Below are 13,990 nucleotides of genomic sequence, written 5' to 3'. Positions count from 1 at the left end.
TGTTATCAGACAATATACGATACGATAGTGGGACAGGACCTTGTAATGTTTACAAAATCATTATCAATGGATTTTTTTTAATTAGACATAAATCAGGCCTTCAATAAATACCTCATATTTAACTTACACCAATTATAGCAATATACACGCTTAGATACAATGATCTAAAATATTTTTCGAAGTTTATTTTGTAAAAATTTTCTAACTCTAACAGCATTGTCATATAGAAGTAACCGTGAGTTTACACTGTCGGTATTCTCGTATAAAAAGCGTGTAACAGTGTTAACCCACGTTTCTAAATATTCACGGCCATTGTAAATACAAATAAACCAACAATAAAAATATGCAAATACAATAGTATATGTGCCTTTGAACACATGTAATTTAAAGATATAAAATCGAAATCATTTTTCTCTGATTTGGTAAGGCTAGGATGTTTGTAACATCTGCTATAGTATTAAGAATACATTTTTGCAATTTAAAATTCTATTTTGCTATAGTTGTCATCATAGATTAACTTAGTCCGAGCTGCTTAGATAATTATATGCATATAGTAAAGTCCTTTTCGAATATCTCATCCCACCAATATTGAAAAAGGAAATTTACTATGCTGAGATGTTAATAATAAATTATTAAGACTTGATAAAGAACGCTTTGGTTATAGGAATTTCAAATTAAATTTTAAAAAGTTTTCATTCACATTATCGTTATATATGAACCCGATGCATCCGACGAACAAGAGTTGATATTTATAAACGATTTATCTTAAAATGACTTGAACAGTTGGAATGGATTTAAATTCCTTACAGGGGTTTGACAGATCTTTTGACTCGACGTGCGTTGGGGCATAGACAATGATGTTGTTGTCATAGTTATTTAGTAAAATATTTATTAGTTATTCAATTTTTTAATTGTCAATTGAAATTTTACTGTAGGTAGTCTTAGATAACATTCTCTTTGCTGGGCACAACCTAGTCAAGTCAATGTTATCTTGACATGTGGGCCAGGCTGTTAATGAGATTTTTCCCATTGGCCCGAACATTCGAAGGGCAATCAGTCCAACGGGAAACACAATGACGAAAACCTCCACTGTCTATGTCCCATCGCACTACCGGAAGGTTCTGAGAACTTTGTATATAAAAGTAAGAACATTCCTTTTGGGTATATCGCGAGGAAGTTTTTTCAATTTTTATATAGTTCTATCAAATGCAAATTCAGTCATTTTGGTCCTGAACTTTCAAATGTTAAATGATATTCACACACATTTTCTGACATGAAAGAAATATATCGTCAAGGAATTAAATTTACTAACCAATTGGATTATGGGCAAACCATCACTTAAATGGATAGGAAATAAATGTCCTTGACTGTATGTGTTAACATTTTATCTATTGAATGTTGGCTTTTGAAATATCAGGATTAAATTGTATATTTTGAAAGTTACCACTTTCTATAATATTTATAAAGAGGCTTTTAATTAGCTCGATAAGATGACAGTTGAAGGCAGTATTGTTTAAAACGAAGATACAAACATACTCAAATTCTATGTGAATGGACATGTTCCCATTCAGTTCAGGACCCTATGTGACATAAAAAATAATCTCTTTTATATAATACATGTTCTAGGCAATTTATAAACCAGCATACCACAAAACATACTGCTTTCATTTGATAAATCAACAGAAAATCAAAATTGTAAAAAAATAAAACTCATTTGCAATTAGGATATAGATAAAAAACAGCTCATTTTTTCTTAAATTATTATTAAAATAATAGACATGTATTCTGGTCAGTCAACACTTATTGATAATTTGTAAATTTGTGAAGGAGTGTTGTGAAGTGGCCACAATGTGTATATAGTGTGAAAGTGACTTGGCTTTTTCAATTGTATTATATTAATAATTTATTCTGAGGTTCCATGTGGGTGTCATATTGCCTTTACGCTGCGGTTGTCGCAATGTGGACCTGTGTATTGGATTGCTCGGTCGATCCTAGTTTTACATTGAGATTTCGAGGTAAATAGGATAATTGCATTTGCCAAAATAAATCTCCGATCACTGTTTATGTTGTTTTATTTCAATTTTAACCAAACTAGTGATTGTATTTTTATGCATTAATTTTAAAATAAGGTCATACTTTGAAGTAGAAAGGTTCATTAAAACAAACCCAAATAAAGTTATATAAAAGATTTTTAATCACTAAATTATGCTACATGTCCTGCTAATATTGCAGCTATATTTGCACACATTGCTTTAATTTCTTCAGCACTTAAATATTCTGCTCCCAGTATAGCATTTCCTAAGGCAATAGTCTCTCTCATTGACTTTGCTTTTATCCAAATCCTCCCATTCATACCTGCCGCAAGCTCAAATGGCCATTCATTCTTCAATGAATCTAATAATGGACATTGAGGGTTCAGAATCTTTCTAATCAAGTTTATTGAACATTTAAACAAGAAACCGTCAGTTAAAACTCCCAGCCGACCTTTCTTTCCATAGGAATCGACGCAAACTAATTCTGGCTCCATATCTTTGCTACCAACAAGAGTTTTTGCGTAAACAACATCACCTATCTGAACATTTGGTCTGTTTTTCTTTGTCGCTCCTTCGAAGGAAAGGTACGATAAGGCTGCGGACATGCTACTACCTAAATCCACTCTGTATATATCACCAGCTTTCTGAATAACGATTCCTATAACATTTTCTCCTCTTGCTGGTATATACCTCTTTTGATAGTAATCTACCCAGTATGTGTTTGGATTCTTTTTCTTCAATACTCCTGCTTTTGTCACATAAATTTGGTTGCTTTCTTTGTGTAATCCCGGGCCGACTATAACTTTTGATTTTTCTCCTGCTTTTGCAATTTCTTCGCAGTAATCGCCTGGCATAACCACATCTCCAACAGAAACTTTCATTGTAATTTTATCTTAAAACATTAATTCAGCAATTGATTTTCAATATTAACGAAAATATAAATATTTTGCATTTCAAAGAGGTTATAATTGCTAATTTTTTGACAATGATCAATGACATTGACATGCGTCTGCTGTTTGAACTGACATCACAATTCCAATGTACTAAAAACTACCGTTTCAAAAATGTCGCATTTACTGCTTTACTGCTATTTAAAATCTTTTCGTAATTTTATAAAAGCGCTTTAGATGAAGATTTCAATGTTTCATTCATTATGATTTCTTTTAAGAGCAACTATTCCCCATTGCGTGTTTTACAAGTGCTTTTGTATCGTATTTGCACTTTGAAAATCGGACCTACAGAAATATGTCATTTTGACATTGACAAGTTCACCACGTGCGTTTGCTTTGTACACAACATATTTATTCGCAATTTCTTAATTATATTAATTTAATCAAAGTGTACTAAGAAAGTGTAATGCCGGCAGTAATAAAAGACAATGTACTCGTATACAAAGGTTGTAACTTGTTCCGCCAGAGGTTGCTTCTATCGGTTTTAAGCGGGCGAGCTATCAAAATAGAGGACATTCGGAGTAACCACGATGATCCAGGACTGAGAGAATACGAAGTGAATTTGATCCGTCTTATAGACAAAATAACAAATGGTACGAGGGTGGAGCTGGGCGAGACAGGGACATCTATGTACTTTCAGCCTGGTATACTTGTTGGTGGCCAAGTTACACACAGCTGTTGCACTCAACGAGGAATAGGTTAGTAAAATTGGTTCTCATTCTTTCCCACATCACCTCTTGTTTTTCATATTTCTTTTGTTTATTTACAACAAAAAGAATATTGTGCCTGTCAATCTTTAGATTGTATTGTGGACTGGTCCTTCACTATTTGTTGCCAAGAGTTCTAAGAAAAGGCCTTCAGACAGTTAAAAATATTTATCAAGTGTCCAATATATAGCAATTAGTTGTCAAAGTATTTTGATGCATTGTTTGTCTATTTCAGGGTATTATTTGGAGGTTCTGTTAGCTGTTGGTCCGTTCTGCAAGGAGCCACTGAATGCAGTACTGCAAGGTGTAACACATCATGATCTGGATGTATCTGTGGACAAAGTCAAGTTGGCAGCATTACCTGTGCTCCTTAAGTTCATACTGGTTGATGATGGATTAGAACTCAAGGTTGTTAGAAGAGGTAGGTTCTTTAATAATGTAACTGAGATCACAATAACACCAGGTTGGGCTAACAATCCCATATGCATCAGCTATCTTCCTGTTAAAAGCGACCCATCTGCCTCAGAGATTTAATTCAGATAGAAAATATGGAAGATGGAAATTTAAGAGTAATAAAATAAATAAACCAAAGTGAAATATGTTTAAACTTAACTCTTTTTAGTTTTATCTAAATGAAAAAAAAATTAAAAACCACTACTCTAATTTAGGCAATCTATTCCTCAAATAATAATTTTGAATAGTGACATTAGAACAATGTAGTCACAAATAATAACAATTTATTTCAGGTGCTCCACCCTTAGGAGGTGGTGAAATAGTGTTCCGTTGTCCAGTGCGTCGTCATCTACGACCATTACAGTGGACTAAGTGGGGGCTGGTGAAGAGAATTCGAGGTGTTGTGTACGCACTACGTGTATCACCCACATTCGCTAATAGAGTTGTAGAATCCGCAAAAGGGGTAAATGAATATTTGAATATTAATTTTCAAAGAATACTTCGGCTGTTGCAGTTTTGTAAATCTCAGTATCTTTCCAGGTTATGCTAAATTTCCTCCCAGATGTATATATAAACACAGACCAGTGTAGAGGACCAAACGCTGGCAAGAGTCCAGGTTTTGGTGTCAGTTTGGTTGCGGAGACCAATGAAAAGACCTTTTATTGTGCGGAAGCTGTAAGTATTAATGATAGTAAAGAAGCAGTCACTTGAATTCAAAAAATAGTGAAGACCGTTTCTCACAGACATCTGTTACACATGCATTGTCTACCTTTATACACAGAAGATATTTCATTATCAGCTTCATAACATTACTTAACATTTTACATCTTACTAACTTCAAATTCATACAAACTTTAGAATGGAGCTATGTTTAACTTGTAGAAATCAGAAGAGGTAGGCAGTGGGGAGATATCATTACCAGAGGAGATAGGAAAGCAGTGTGCAATGAAGCTGGCAGATGAGATATATCGCGGCGGAGCGGTGGACTCCTCCTTCCAATGGCTGGTAGCACTCTGGATGGCATTAGGACAGAAGGATGTCAGTGAATGTGTGGTAAGTTTTACACTATACTATGGTTTGACAACCATATGAGTTCCTATGGGCATTAAACAGAATTACAACACCTCACTACCACTTTCCAATGTCAAAAAAGTGTCATAAGACCATAATTGACACTTCACTTGAAACATTTTTTACGTCTCCTACCGCTATGTAGTGTCCAATAGTCAAAATCACAAACAAACAATTTAAACACTAGGAAGTGTCTCAGCTTGTTAAAGATACTGAAATTTGAGATATTACCGTATAGAGGTTACTGGTGAAAAAATGTTTATCCCTGTGTCTCGTCTATATATTTCTTAATGTCTTTGGTTTTAAGTAAGGAGAATTTATCATATTTAAAAATTTTCCAGGTGGGACCGTTGTCTGATTACACAATAAGTTTTCTGCAGCATCTCAAAGAGTTCTTTGGAGTGATGTTTAAGTTGGAAGTCCTACGCTCTGAGTTGGAAGAGTCTGACGAGGAAGAGGAAAATACGATTGAAGCTAACAAGGTCAAAATGACATGTGTCGGTATAGGTTATGTTAATATTAGTAAAAGAACATTGTAATAAATATTTATCAAACACTACTCTGTTTTCTTTTCTAGTCTATCTTGAATAGTTTCATTCTTGTAAATGTACATAGTTATGTATTTATTGTCATACACAGAATCATTTAGCGGTCTTTAGGAATATTGCAGTTTCAGTTTAACGACACAAACATGATTGTCTGCAACTTTAAATCAAGATTTGAGGTCACAACATTGTTTTGATTTAAATGAATGCTTATTTATATTTTTTATTCAGGATTATTTTAGTGAAGTCAACCAACCCGCAGTTGGCCAGCGTGGTTGACTATGCCTTACCCCCTTATTAGGGTAGTCTTCGAGCCCCTCGGTGGGGACGTATAGAGAGCTGGTGATGATATGGGATTATTGAAACACAATATTGAGTATTGTTTGTTTTATTTCTAATCATATAAAATAAATCTTAAAATCTAATTATTTTATAATATTTAAGGCACATTGCGAAATAGGTTGTTTCTACATTTTTACTTGCCTATTCAGTACGCGTGTAACTAGTGTGATAAAACTAAGTGGAATGTACATTACAAAGTTTTCATGTTTCTTATGAATATGATTTTTGCTAGATATAAAAATACAAAAGTGTGACAGACACAAGTTCTTGGGTACTTAATTATAGAATATTTACATAAGTTGGCAGTGTTTTTTTTAGGTTAAGAAATTGAGAATGCCTTAAGAATTGCTGAGTAAGCATATAATAAACTTAAAAGTTTATGTTTTAACAACCTTTTAAGGTAAATTTTTCTTTTCAAGACTATGTTGGTAAATCATTGACAATAAATTTAATTATTTACCTATTATAGTTTTGATACATAAATCAACAAAATATTTTGTATCACATTTACCGAAAACTTTAATTTGCCATTTAAATTGTAAAAGTATTTAAAAAAGGAACATATCTTTCATTTTTAAATATAAATAACAGGTCAAGTTTTAATTTTTTCCAATTTAAACATCAGAAATAATCAAATAATTTAGTTTGGGGCATTTTTGACACAAATTTTGTAAGTTGGCAACCCCATGGAAGGTTTTTTTAATCTATGAGTCTTGCTCGTGACAGCCGAGTCCTGCCGACCAGTTGCAAATACCGCCAACAGGGTCGAAGGACAGGCCTTTAGGACAGACGTACTCCCAGCCCAGTAATGCTCCGCTTTCCATACGCGCACACGATATGAACTTCTTACAGGACGATGGGTGCGGGAAGTTGCCTATGTCTAAACACTCGATTGTTCCTGGAAAATTAATATTTTTGGTTAAATTTAATAGCTTATACTACTGGCTGTTAGTAGGAGGTTGATAGATTGGATCATTATGGGTGCATTAAAATGGGGCGCTTACCTTTACTATGAAGTATAACTTTAGTACCCTCTTCATATTTCTGTGCTACTTTCTCTTCACTGTCATCATAATAATCGTAAGTTATTGGTTTTCTTACTCTGTTTGGTTTTGGTAATTCAATATTTTTCACTGGTACTCTCTGTATTTGCTGCCTCTGTGTAGGCTGTACTTCCTTAACTGGCTTCTCTTCAATTAATTGTATCTCTTGTTCTTTCTTTGGCACCTTTAGGACTTTCACCTTCTGTACTTTGCGTATTTTCTCAAATGGTTTTCTTGATACGACTCTTCGGGGTTTTTCTGTTGTTGTTGTGGTGGAACTCGGTCTAGTTGTTGATGAAATTCTTCGGAATATAGTCTTCTTTCTGCCTAATTTTCTAGTTGTGGTTGTCGGCTGTGTTGTTGTTACTGGTGATAAGTATTGATATTCATCTAAAAACATAAATTTGAAAATAGAAATTTTACTTCTTACTAATATTATAAATGCGAAAGTTTAGAAAAAAGAACTGCTGAACGGATCTCGATGAAATTTGGCGTTAATATAGAGGATAGTCCGGAAGAACACATACGCTACTTATTTTTGTTTTTTGAATTCCACGCGGACGGAGCCGCGGGCGAAAGCTAGTATATATAAGATACACCAAAATTATCACAAATAATACTTGTTTGTGATTTACGTACCGTCATATGTTTTAGTAACTGGAGACGCCAGGAGGTATTCTCTAGTGAAATACGAAGGGTCTTGACTTTGGCTATATCCAGCAGTAGAGAATGCGAAATCATCTACAGGTCCCGATACGTATTTACCAGTCGTACTTGGATATTGGACGGAAGATGGACTTGTGTCCTGTGATTTCTCTTCTGTGCTTACGTATTTCACGGTAGAAGGATTTACATCTTGAATGAAACCTGTATATTGACCGTTGGGGTTCAAATAACGATTAGTTGAGACCTCTTCTGGTAATGTGCTACTTGTTGGATTTTTTTCTGTGGATTCGTAGTAAGAGCTAGTAGATGGACTTCTGTTGCGTGTGATATCGGAGTATTTCTTATTTACAGTATATGTTTCAATCTGAGGCGTGTCTGTAGATTTATCAGCTGCTTCTGCATAGCTATCTGTAGATGGTCTTAATCTAGGTAATGTTTCGGTTATTCTTTCATTAATTCCTGTAAATCCGGTAGTCGGTCCTGCGGTTGAGAATTCTGATGAAGTTTCTTCTGTGACTTCGTATCTGGAAGTCGAGGGTCTGGTTCTGCGAGGTACACTGGTGTATCTTTCACTGGTGCCTGTAAATCCAAACGTAGGAGTTGTTTCTGTTGTGTACTGTTCACTGTTTGTGTAGCTGTTAGTGCTAGGTCTTCTCCTACGAGACTGTACTGGTTTTTCAGTTGTACTTATTACCACTTCGGTTGGATTAACGTTTTGTACAGTACCAGTTGTATATTTGTCTGTTTCAGTGTAAGCGGTGGTAGAAGGCCGTCTCCTTCTCGAAGGTTCTGTATATCTTTCATTCGATGTTGTAGGATTAACAGTTTGTAATGTGACAGTTGTATACTTCTCACTATCACTTACAGTCGTGGTCGATGGTTTTCTTCTTCGTGAGATCGACGAATATCTGTCAGTTGTGTCTGGATCAGTGGTGGTGGGATTCTGATTTTGTAATGTCGTGTAACTTGCGCCTCTGTTCGTAAATCTGCTTGGTACTCTTGTATTAATTGGTGTTTCTGAGTAGTCGGTTGTTCCTCTATAACCATTTGTAGGTGTCGCTTCTTGAGATACTGTCGTATATTTGTCTTCCGTTACGTAAGTGGGGGTTGAAGGATTTGTGGCAACATTTGTATATTTTTCTCCAGTTACTGTAAACCTAGGGTTCAAGTTTTGGGATGTTCCTGTATATCTGTTTAAATCTAAATAATCGATAGTTGATGGTCCTGGTGTTTGATAGGTATCAGTGTACTTGTCGCTCGTGTCTAAGTATTTACTTGTTTCAAACGGATCTTCTGATATACCAGTAAATCTGTCATCCAAGTATTTATTGACTGTAGTGGTAGGTCTGGAAATTTCAGAGTATTTCTTGCTTATGCCGAAATCGTTCGTGGGTGGAAGAGTTTGCGAGGTACCGGTATATTGTTCTAATCCACTAATTGTAGTAGATGGTCTTCGACCTCTAGATCTCCCAGTTGGTGTCACTGTTTGTGAAGACTCTCCTGTATTAATATATTTGTCGCCTGGAGTTATATCGTATGAAATAGAACTATAATTGTACACTGTTGTCAAGTCTTGTAATCTTGATGGAGACTTTGAGTACTTTTCACTGGTATCCGTAAATCTACCTGATGTTGGATTGATTTCTTGTGTTGGTATATTTTGTTCAGTTGTACTCAAGTACCTGACGGTCGATGGACCCAAGTTGCGGGAAACCCCCGAGAGACCAGGGTTAATTATAGTGGGAGCTGTAAATCCAGTTGGCTTAGATCCTCTATATCCACCTGTTGATGGTAGAACAGTATTCACAAGATCACCGGAGTATAAACCTGTGGAAGTTTGGAAGTAGTCTTGAGTTTCTGTACTGTAACTAGGGGTGGTAGAGTACGATAAGGGGTAGGATGGCGTCTTAGTAATATCAGGGGTGTATTCAGTTGTGGTGTATTTGAACTTCTGAGTATTCTTTGGCGCACTTCTAGTAGGAGTCACATCATATTCATAGTCTGGTATGATTGGTACAGGAGCTTCTAAGAGTTTGTGGGCAGCAAGAGCTACGGCAGTTTCAGCACTAAAGCCTGTAAAGGAAAGAAAACTTTAGAACGATGTCACGCTTAAAACCCGAGTTGGATTGAGCAAGCGCAGTAAATTGAGCTTTATAATGTTGATGTTAAGATACAAGTCCAAGCGTAAACTTACTTTCAGTAAATTTCCCTTCAGTAGTTACATCAATATCCTCGTCAAAGGAATCCTGATTTTTAAGCTTAAGAACTTCATCTAATTGGTTTTGTTTGAAAGTGGAGCTGTATTTCTTGCTCTGTCTCTTCTTTTCTTCTTCATTTGTAGCAGACGGATTCTGATCGCTTTCTTCTTTCAAATTAACCAGGGGTCGTCTTTGGATTTTTGGATTCTTTTTCGGTCCAGAGCGAGTAGTTATGGTTGGATCTTCAATAGAGTCTGTTAAAGGAGAAATTTTAAGTTAGTAAGAGCATGGAATTCTTAAATATTTTTAGATGTCTTTAGGTGTTAACGAAACTTCGTAGTTAGCGTTGATATTTTGTTCTTAAACCTGATATTTTGGATATAAATACAGGTCAGACCGTATACATTCTTACCAGCTTCCTCTATATCCTGTAGATATTCATCACTGTCCAGGACGTTGGTGGTGGTAGTGGCCTGTGTGGTGGTTGTAGTAGATGTGGTGAGCTTGGTGGTGGCAGGTCGTCGCCGGCTGGCTACGCGGAACGGACGTCGAGAGATAGACGCTGCTGTTGTCGATGATACCGAAGTCGTTCTGCTAGTTGCTGTTGAAAATCGTACTAATATTATAAATGCGAAAGTTTGAATGTATGGATCGATGTTTGTTATAGTTTATAGACTAAACAGCTGAAGAAATCTCGGTGAAATTTAGCATAGATGTAGAGCATAGTCTGGAAGGACACATAGGCTACTTACTTTTTTTTTTAATTCCACGCGGACGAAGTCGCGTACGAAAGCTAGATTCCATTATTATCTAAGGTTATTTAATTAACTTTTGCGTGATTTTTAAAAATCAAAGTTATGTGACAATATTGTAAACATTTTGTACCAAAATTATTCAAATATCGTTTTATAAATTATAAATGTTATGTCTATTTCATTCCAAAGGTATTTAATATGCATAGCCATTGTTACTTCGGAATGTAATACTAATAAATAAGTACATTTACTAGCGCGTAAATATGCATAACGGAAACATTGCGAATGATAATTGTCAAGGTGCACCACTAGGAAGTGGCGAGTGACTCAGTTATTTACATAAAAACTATGTCAGTGTACCTGTGTCTATGCTCTAGTTCAATTGTTAGCCAATAACGTTTACATTACAAAGATCATGTATCTTTACATTTTTTTTTACTTTATTATTACGTGTACAGCGAAGGAAACTATATCTATACTAATGTTATAAAGAGGAAAGATTTGTATTTTTGTATGTATTGAATAACTCAAAAACTGGGCCGATTTAAAAAAAATCAAAATATTACAAGCTGCATTATCTGTGAGTAACATAAACTATGTTTGTCATTATTTTTTTATTTTACGAGGACGAAGTCGCGATGACGTAAAAAATAAACTTCTTTATTTCGTCTTTCTAGTACCAAAAAAAAATTAGTACGCATGGTATCACAGAAACATAAAAAAATTCACTAGTAAATATATAGTGTTTAGTATCGACGTGAAATCGAAGAAAGTTAAGCATAAAAGGCAACACAAGGCGCGTCGCTGAGCCATTTAAGTCGACTGGTTCTCGGAGACTCTGCCATAGTTTGAAGAACTTTCCTTACATATAAAGTTAACAGGAAGCTGATGTTACTTTGCTTGTTTTAAACATGTTTTTAATTACTTTAGTTGAATATAATAATATGATAAGTTGGTGATAAAATAACAATTTAAAGAAGTAATCAGATAGCAGCAACCGATCAAGTCAAGGTTCGGCCCTCTCGGGCCCCCTTGAATCGGAATGTTAAACGCGTATTGAGTGACAGCCCAAGCCGAGGTCCCCTCTCGGGGGCCCTTGTACCTAGTCACTCCATAGAGCGTTCACCGAAGCGATCTAAGAGCTCGGTGGCCTCCCAATCCGGTAATAATAACGAAGTAACGGCCCGTGCCGAGGCTCCTGAGGAAGCCCTCGAGCTTAGTTACTCATAAACGAGATTTAGGCTAAGTGCCATCTGCGCTCGGCCACCTCAAGCCCGGTGAATCTGTAAATGCCTCTTCAAGGCAAACAGTAGCCATTCAGTCACAAAAAAAAACTTTTAAAGAAAATTAATCAAAAGACCAACAGCTTTTCGCTTCCAGGTTTTTACTGTTTATCCAATGGTTGTTGGTAAATGAATCAGAGCATAAACTAGATATTTTCCAACAGAAATGAGGCAGCAATTAAGAATCAAAGTCTACTTTTTGTCACATATCTAACGTCTAACATCAACGTGTTCAGTGTTGCAATGGAAACTTCGCAAAGAAAACACCGCAGCCGCGACAAAAGTTATGTCGCAAGCAATTATAGGGCCTATTACGTTAGGAAATAGGTCGTTTTCCCACGACTTTATTTACTGCTATAACGACACTGTCTAGATAATAACGTTTCGTATCAAAGAAGAAATGTACAAAATATTAGTTACGTAGTGAAACTATTTTTTATAATTCCATTAGTGTTTAACTTCTTACCGATAGCGCGGCAGCCAAAAATACAAAACCTTTAACTAACATCAAACCAACTTTATTAAACTTTTTTACATTTAACTACTATAATACAACTGAAAACTATACCGATTACATCTCGTTTTTTGTGCGCTTCCTTTTCTTCTTCTTTGTTTTTACTACCTTTTTAATTTTTATTAACCAATCGCGTAAAAGTCTCGGTGGCCAGTATGCACCTTCTTTGGCTGTATTCATATTTCTTGTCAACCAAAGAGGTTGTATTTTGAACAGCACAATTAGTATTCGCCGTTAATTGCCATGGGAGTCATCAGTTGAACAAAGGAGACAGGCTTATGGTAAAGTTTATTTTTATTCTTAAAGTGGGGGTGGGGGTGAGCCTGTCAATATGTAATAGGAGGTGAGGCAGCTTACCTCCGGCTTCGCTTAAGCTTGGCAACTATTAAATCAAGGAGTTAGTCACTGAGGCGACGGAGCGGAGAGATGTAGAGAAAGTCAGCACCGGCCCGTGACCGACAGACGGACAAACAGACTTTCATCATTTATGTAACGTTAGATAATGACCAAAACTTACGGCTCTTTTTGTTTATCTTAATGATACATAAAGAATGTGTTTATGTGTTTATAGTCAAGGTCAAACTGATTTTATTTTTAATTTATCATTTATTTATGGATTTTATTCTAAAGATGGACGAATGTATACTCGTATTAAAACAGAATATTTCCACTATTGGAAACTACACGTTTTTTAAATAATAACACTTCTTTTAAGATCAGTTCTTTATAAGTTTAAACTTTTTGTTGATTTTGTATATTAACATACGAAGCTATAGAAATTATTTTCATACAAGTACATTCTGTTTGTACGAATTTCATGTTTTCATTCACAAGCGTCTATAGTTGTTAAGGTTAACAGGCGTGAAGTTAACGTGATGCCACAACAAATCTTTATGTTTATTCATAGAGAAAGTACGCGGTAATTTCTCTCGTGTTAACGTATGAAAAACACTATTGTTTAGCCGTTCACCGTAAACATAATGGAACAAGATACCATCCTATGCCATCGATTTTGCTTGTATTACGAAAAAGAAAAAACGTTCCAGTATTAAAATATACTATTTATAGAGATATAACCTAATATTTTTCATACGAACGCTTCCGCTGTAAACCTACAGATCTTTTTATAAACAGATAACCTTATTATTATGTTAATCATACCAGCCAGCTATAGTCAGTGCTGCCAGACGTACAGCTTACCCAACAATACAGCGATAATTGACGGAGCGGCAAATAATGCTATTGTTTACTTATTTAGCGAGTACTTTATAAACGATCCGACCATGAAATACAATGTTGTGATAAAAACTCTTGGATTTGTATCAAGAAACAAATATTACCTTCTTAAAACTTGAATCTTTCATGATAATTTATTTCAAATACTATTTATTTAAAACATTTTATAAAAACCACCGTAATTAAAACACATG

General features: G+C 35.3%; 3 protein-coding genes across 3 annotated transcripts in view; 1 reads left to right on the top strand and 2 right to left on the bottom strand.

The window, feature by feature from the left end:
* Positions 1-2,171: 2,171 nt before the first annotated feature.
* On the bottom strand, positions 2,172-3,011 carry LOC106108932 (exosome complex component RRP40). The gene has a single exon (XM_013290294.1). It carries the CDS (start codon positions 2,912-2,914, stop codon positions 2,204-2,206), a length of 711 nt encoding a protein of 236 aa, XP_013145748.1. The 5' UTR covers positions 2,915-3,011; the 3' UTR covers positions 2,172-2,203.
* Positions 3,012-3,300: 289 nt separating this feature from the next.
* LOC106108785 (probable RNA 3'-terminal phosphate cyclase-like protein) lies at positions 3,301-5,770 on the top strand. Its single transcript, XM_013290055.1, has 6 exons — positions 3,301-3,681; positions 3,926-4,111; positions 4,437-4,606; positions 4,684-4,818; positions 5,026-5,196; positions 5,556-5,770. Exons 1-6 carry the CDS (start codon positions 3,390-3,392, stop codon positions 5,751-5,753), a joined length of 1,152 nt encoding a protein of 383 aa, XP_013145509.1. The 5' UTR covers positions 3,301-3,389; the 3' UTR covers positions 5,754-5,770.
* Positions 5,771-6,131: 361 nt separating this feature from the next.
* Positions 6,132-13,990, bottom strand: part of LOC106108837 (mucin-5AC) — a 79,445-nt gene continuing 71,586 nt past the window's right edge. The window contains exons 21-25 of the mRNA XM_013290123.1: positions 10,421-10,609; positions 10,005-10,262; positions 7,784-9,883; positions 7,106-7,534; positions 6,132-6,999 (exon numbers count right to left, since the gene is read on the bottom strand). Of these exons, the coding sequence (XP_013145577.1) occupies positions 6,806-6,999; positions 7,106-7,534; positions 7,784-9,883; positions 10,005-10,262; positions 10,421-10,609 (3,170 nt within the window). The 3' untranslated portion in view covers positions 6,132-6,805. The remainder of the gene's footprint in view (positions 7,000-7,105; positions 7,535-7,783; positions 9,884-10,004; positions 10,263-10,420; positions 10,610-13,990) is intronic.

The sequence above is a fragment of the Papilio polytes genome, unplaced genomic scaffold (genome assembly GCF_000836215.1).
Source record: "Papilio polytes unplaced genomic scaffold, Ppol_1.0 DF821400.1, whole genome shotgun sequence".
In the NCBI taxonomy this organism is placed as follows: Eukaryota; Metazoa; Arthropoda; class Insecta; order Lepidoptera; family Papilionidae; genus Papilio; species Papilio polytes.
The sequence above is the reverse complement of the archived record's forward strand: the minus strand, read 5'-3'. Positions and strand labels throughout refer to the sequence as shown.